The sequence below is a fragment of the Eschrichtius robustus genome, chromosome 12, assembly GCF_028021215.1.
Source record: "Eschrichtius robustus isolate mEscRob2 chromosome 12, mEscRob2.pri, whole genome shotgun sequence".
Lineage (NCBI taxonomy): Eukaryota > Metazoa > Chordata > Mammalia > Artiodactyla > Eschrichtiidae > Eschrichtius > Eschrichtius robustus.
Genome location: NC_090835.1, coordinates 86,053,154 through 86,060,141, shown reverse-complemented (window position 1 = coordinate 86,060,141; position 6,988 = coordinate 86,053,154). Strand labels below are relative to the sequence as shown.

Below are 6,988 nucleotides of genomic sequence, written 5' to 3'. Positions count from 1 at the left end.
CAGTTTTTCACCATTGAGAATGATGTTTGCTGTGGGTTTGTCATATATGGCCTTTATTATGTTGAGGTAGGTTCCCTCTATGCCCACTTTCTGGAGGGTATTTATCATAGATGGGTGTTGAATTTTGTCAAAAGCTTTTCTGCATCTATTGAGATGATCATATGGTTTTTATTCTTCAGTTTGTTAATATGGTGTATCCCATTGATTGATTTGCATATATTGAAGAATCCCTGCATCCCTGGGATAAATCCCACTTGATCATGGTGTATGATCCTTTTAATGTGTTGTTGGATTCTGTTTGCTAGTATTTTGTTGAGGATTTTTGCATCTATATTCATCAGTGATATTGGTCTGTAATTTTCTTTTTTTGTAGTATATCTGTCTGGTTTTGGTATCAGTGTGATTGTGGCCTCGTAGAATGAGTTTCCTTCCTCTGCAATTTTTTGGAAGAGTTTGAGAAGGATGGATGTTAGCTCTTCTCTAAATGTTTGATAGAATTCACCTGTGAAGCCATCTGGTCTTGGACTTCTGTTTGTTGGAAGATTTTTAAACACAGTTTCAAGTTCATTACTTGTGATTGGTCTGTTCATATTTTCTATTTCTTCCTGGTTCAGTCTTGGAAGGTTATACCTTTCTAAGAATTTGTCCATTTCTTCCAGGTTGTCCATTTTATTGGCATAAAGTTGCTTGTAGTAGTCTCTTAGGATGCTTTGTATTTCTGCAGTGTCTGTTGTAACTTCTCCTTTTTCATTTCTGATTTTATTGATTTGAGTCCTCTCCCTCTTTTTCTTGATGTGTCTGGCTAAAGGTTTATCCATTTTGTTTATCTTCTCAAAGAACCAGCTTTTAGTTTTATTGATCTTTGCTATTGTTTTCTTTGTTTCTATTTCATTTATTTCTGCTCTGATCTTTATGATTTGTTTCCTTCTACTAACTTTGGGTTTTGTTTGTTCTTCTTTCTCTAGTTCCTTTAATTGTAAGGTTAGATTGTTTATTTGAGATTTTTCTTGTTTCTTGAGGTAGGATTGTATTGCTTTAAACTTCCCTCTTAGAACTGCTTTTGCTGCATCCCATAGGTTTTGGATTGTCGTGTTTTCATTGTCATTTGTCTCTAGGTATTTTTTGATTTCCTCTTTGATTTCTTCAGTAATCTCTTGGTTATTTAGTAACATATTGTTTAGCCTCCATGTGTTTGTGTTTTTTATGTTTTTTCCCTGTAATTTATTTCTAATCTCATAGTGTTGTGGTCAGAAAAGATACTTTATAAGATTTCAATTTTCTTAAATTTACCAAGGCTTGATTTGTGACCCAAGATGTGATCTATCCTGGAGAATGTTCCATGAGCACTTGAGAAGAAAATGTATTTTGTTGTTTTTGGATGGAATGTCCTATAAATATCATTTAAATCTATCTGGTCTATTGTGTCATTTAAAGCTTGTGTTTCCTGATTAATTTTTTGTTTGGATGATCTGTCCATTGGTGTAAGTGAGATGTTAAAGTCCCCCACTATTATCTTATTACTGTCGATTTCCTCTTTCATAGCTGTTAGCATTTGCCTTATGTATTGAGGTGTTCCTATATTGGGTGCATATATATTTATAATTGTTATATCTTCTTCTTGGATTGATCCCTTGATCATTATGTAGTGTCCTTCCTTGTCTCTTGTAACATTCTTTATTTTAAAGTCTATTTTAGCTGATATGAGTATTGCTACTCCAGCTTTCTTTTGATTTCCATTTGCATGGAATATCTTTTTCCATCCCCTCACTTTCAGTCTGTATGTGTTCCTAGGTCTGAAGTGGGTCTCTTGTAGACAGCACGTATAGGGGTCTTGTTTTTGTATCCATTCAGTGAGGCTGTGTCTTTTGGTTGGGGCATTTAATCCATTCACATTTAAGGTAATTATCGATATGTATGTTCCTATGACCATTTTCTTAATTGTTTTGGGTTTGTTTTTGTAGGTCCTTTTCTTCTCTTGTGTTTCCCACTTAAAGAATTTCCTTTAGCATTTGTTGTAGAGCTGCTTTGGTGGTGCTGAATTCTCTTAGCTTTTGCTTGTCTGTAAAGCTTTTGCTTTCTCCATCAAATCTGAATGAGATCCTTGCCCGGTAGAGTAATCCTGGTTGTAGGTTCTTCCCTTTCATCACTTTAAATATATCATGCCACTCCCTTCTGGTTTGTAGTGAATAGTGATCTTCACTATCATTATTCTGAATTCTTTTTCTGGAAGGTTGCCTACCTCCACTTCATTTAGTTATTTTTATGGGGTTTTATCTTGGTCCTTCATCTGGTACATAGTCCTCTGACTTTTCATTTTGTCTATTTTTCTGTGAATGTGGTTTTCATTCCACAGGCTGCAGAATTGTAGTTCTTCTTGCTTCTGCTGTCTGCCCTCTGGTGGATGAGCCTATCTAAGAGGCTTATGCAAGCTTCCTGATGGGAGGGACTGGTGGTGGGTAGAGCTGGGTGTTGAGCTCTGGTGGGCAGAGCTGGGTGTTGAGCTCTGATGGGCAGAGCACAGTAAAACTTTAATCCACTTCTCTGCTGATGAGTGGGGCTGGGTTCCCTCCCTGTTGGTTGTTTGGACTGAGGTGACCCAGCACTGGAGCCTACCCAGCTCTTTGGTGGGGCTAATGGCAGACTCTGGGAGGGCTCAAGCCAAGGAGTACTTCCCAGGACTTCTGCTGCCAGTGTCCTTGTCCCCATGGTGAGCCACAGCCACCCCCCACCTCTGCAGGAGACCCTCCAACACTAGCAGGTAGGTCTGGTTCAGTCTCCTATGGGGTCACTGCTCCTTCCCCTGGGTCCTGATGCACACACTACTTTGTGTGTGCCCTCCAAGAGTGGAGTCTCTGTTTCCCCCAGTCCTGGCAAAGTCCTACAATCAAATCCCACTAAGCTTCAAAGTCTGATTCTCTAGGAATTCCCCCTCCCATTGCTGGACCCCCAGGTTGGGAAGCCTGACATGGGGCTCAGAACCTTCACTCCAGTGGGTGGACTTCTTTGGTATAAGTGTTCTCCATTTTGTGAGTCACCCACCCAGCGGTTATGGGATTTGATTTTATTGTGATTGCGCCCCTCTGACCATCTCATTGCAGCTTCTCCTTTGTCTTTGGATGTGGGGTATCTTTTTTGGTGAGTTCCAGTGTCTCCCTGTCGGTGATTGTTCAGCAGTTAGTTGTGATTCTGGTGCTCTCGCAATAGGGAGTGAGTGCACGTCCTTCTACTCTGCCATCTTGAACCAGTTTCCTCTGTCCCTTTTATCATTGAAATTAGTAATGTTGGCAAAAAAAAAAAAAAAAAAAAAACCAGATTGCATTCTAATATTTATCATGATAGAAAAATAAACACTACATTTCAAGGGAAATGAAGTTTGAAGGCTACTACATTTTCTCCCACAGCTCTCAGGGCCTTTCTAATATCCTTATTCCTCAAAGTGTAAATTATGGGATTTAGCATGGGGGTGACAACACTGTACAGTACTGAGATCAGCTGGTCTTTTGCCAATGAGTAAGATGAGATGGGTCGTACATATGTGAAGATGGAGCTGCCATAGTAGAGAAGGACAATGACCAGGTGAGATGCACAGGTAGAAAAGGCCTTTTGTTTACCCTCTGAGGAGTGGATCCTCAAGATGGTAGAGACAATGTAGAGATAGGAAAGGATGATACCCAGAAAAGGAGCCCATCCAATGAAGACCCCAATGAATAGTAACACCAACTCATTGATGGAAGTGTCCCCACAAGACAAAATCAGCAAAGGGGGGATGTCACAGAAGAAATAATTAATCTTGTTGTTACCACAGAAGGGCAGGTGGAATGTCAGTACTGTGTGCACCAGTGAGTTGAGGAAACCACCAGTCCAGCACGAGGCTGCTAACTGGCTATACAGGACCTTGTTCATAATAACTGAATACCTTAAAGGTTTGCAGATTGCAATGTAACGATCATATGCCATTGCTGCCAGCAAAAGACACTCTACTCCCACAAAGAAAAGGAATGCAAAAAGTTGAGCCACACAGCCCCCATAGGAAATGCTTTTCTTCTTTGATAGGAGATGAACCATCATTTGGGGGACATTAGTGGTGGTGTAGCAGATATCCAGAAAGGCCAAATTCCTCAGGAAAAAATACATGGGGGTATAGAGTCGTGTATCAGCCAATGTTACCAAAATAATGAAAATATTTCCTCCCAGGGTACAAAGGTAGATCATAAGAAATATGGTAAAGAGTAAAAATTGCAAATCATTTAGGTCAGAGAATCCTAAGATGATAAATTCGGACAGAGTGTGGTTTTCTCCTTCCATGACGTGCTCTCTTGGGAATTGAGAAAGAAGCAGTAAAAACTGCAGTATTCATGTGCTACAACAGCAATAATCTACAAAACAGAAAAATATAGATTCATAGATAAAATAATCATCAGGAAAAACACTTAAATTTAGAATCCATGACAAATTACAGTGGTGTACTACAACCATCACATAAACCACTCCCCATATTTAAACATTTCCTATGGGAAACATCTCTTACAGAACATTAGCAACACCTTTCCAGGAAAAAAGTAACTATTTTAAAAGTCTACATGTAGCATAAGGGCTATTTATGTAGATGGGTGGTGGCAAGCCCCTTTCCTAACACCTCATTGTGTCTTAGAGAAGGTTGGTGAATATCCATCATATAATTTGTGTAAGAGTTATTTGAGTTTCTCCTTGTGATGCCTCCTTGTCTTCCTTGCACACCTGGAGACTGCTTTTTATAGTTTTAATATAAATTATATTTTAAGAAAATAGAGGTGGAATTGAAAATGCAAAAAACAAGGTGTTACCAGAATATGCTACCATGTACTTTGATAAAAGTTTTTTAAATAAATGATAGTTGACACTAGCTAGCATGTCCTGGAACAGACTCTTACAACCCATGGCTCTAAGACTTAAAGATGAGAATGCTATCAATGAAATTGGTTATTGAAACCACTCCCCAGTGCTTAGAACACTTAAGAATAGAAAAACAGACATCTTTTATGTCCCAGGTTTGGTGAATAAAACATGTCAAAAACTTTGTCTCATTTTAGCTTCAAACAGCCTTCTGCAGCCTATATTCTTCCTGTTATCTAGAATGGAAAGTAAGTTTCATCTTGAATGCCAATTCTGATCAAAGTGTAGCAGATACTCAGAACAGTATTTATAGGATTATGTAAGGGTGTCTTGGACTCAGGAAAAAAAAAAAAAAACCAAGAGTACAGAGATCAGTAGAAATTTATACTATGGGTCAGGTAGAGAATGGAACGCATAGGTACCCTATATTTCCCAGCATCATACGTCATGATACTATTTTGCATTCAGAGCAGGTAATTTTAAAGTCAAACTTTTCTCTCTTTAACTGGTATGGTCACCAACAGCTGCCTTGGACTCTGAAAAATGATTATGTAGTTAATAAATTTTTGCCTTTTGAATAATCTTCACTAGTTCTTAACTATAAATTTTCTGACTACTTCAAAGCATCTGTGTTTTTATAAAGAATATGGGCCCTACTCAGATCAAATAGTCTGAGTCACCATCCCACCATAATCATCTCCATCAAAAGTATTTATTAACTTCCCAGCTAGACTAATACAAGCTATTGATAGCAAAAAAAAAAAAAAAAAGAAAGATGAATTTGGCCTGACACAGTCTCATTGCTGAATAAGCACCTCAATTATTATCATGAAAATGGGTAAACAGGTACATCTGTTGTATATAAATACCACATTCATCTACTGCTGATGGCTTTCCTCCATTTCCTAAATCACAAGGATACTTAGAACTCCTGCAGTCTAATCCTCAGATTGTAGACTGTTTGGGGATGTAGGAGTTTCTTAATTAAATCTATAGGTAGAAGATAGTATCATTTCTAAATAAAGGTTTTCCACTTTTCTTTTATAGAAAGTGGCCACGGTTCACGTTTACTTTATATTCTCTCTATTTCAAAATTTTGTATATTTTTTCTGATCATAAAAGTAGAATATGTTGATTGTAGAGTGCTTGTAAAATAAAGAAAATTATAAAGAAATAAACTAAAAATCAGGACTTCCCTGGCGGTCCAGTGGTTAAGACTCTGCGCTTCCAGTGCAGGGGGCTCAGGTTTGATCCCTGGTAGGGAAACTAAGATCCCACATGCCGTGCAGTGCAGCCAAAAAATAAAGCTAAAAAACAAACAAAAAATCCCCAAAAATCAAAACAAACAAAAAATAAGATGACAACTCATTAAAAAAAAAGAAAAGAAATAAACTAAAAATCATCCTTAATCCCAATGAGTGCTAATTTTTTCATATATTGTTCCAATAATTTTCCTATTTATATATATTTGAACTAGAAATAAGCTCATATATAATTTTGCATCTAGCACCATACTATGATATTCCTCCTGTCATTCCAGTCATTGAAACTTTTCTACAATATGGTCTTTAATGGCTGTATTCAAGTCCATCACATGGATGCACCAGGCATTTTTTTTTTTTTTTTGCTATTATAAATTACAATAATGAATATTCAGTTACATAAATATTTCTGCATACCTTTTATTGTTTCATAAAAGCACATTCCCAGAAAGTATAAATGAATATAAATATATTTGCATCTTTGTTATATTTTACCAAGTTACCCTTTTTTAATATTATATTCTGAATGGGAGAAGTTACCATAAAGTAGGCAACCTTAGACTATCAGAGAAAACATGATATAAATGAGAGAACACGTCTCACAACAAGAGAGTCAGAATACCTGGGTCCCTTCCTCAGTTCTACTACCCACTAGCTGTTTGAACATGGGAAGGTCATTTAAATTTTCTGGTTCTCTATTGATTCATATGTAAAATTATAGGAACTCTCTGTCTCTAAAATTCCAGAAAAATATTTATATTTTATGACATAAAAATAACAGTTTTAGTTTGACCAATCATCCATTCTGATTGCTTAGAGTGATGAAGAAATAAAAATTCTTTTTAATCAATTTC

The 6,988-nt window shown here is 37.1% G+C and overlaps 1 protein-coding gene across 1 annotated transcript; it reads right to left on the bottom strand.

The window, feature by feature from the left end:
* Positions 1-3,357: 3,357 nt before the first annotated feature.
* OR5V1 (olfactory receptor family 5 subfamily V member 1) lies at positions 3,358-4,305 on the bottom strand. The gene has a single exon (XM_068558977.1). The coding sequence runs from the start codon at positions 4,303-4,305 to the stop codon at positions 3,358-3,360; it is 948 nt and encodes a 315-aa protein (XP_068415078.1).
* Between the last annotated feature and the right edge of the window lie 2,683 nt (positions 4,306-6,988).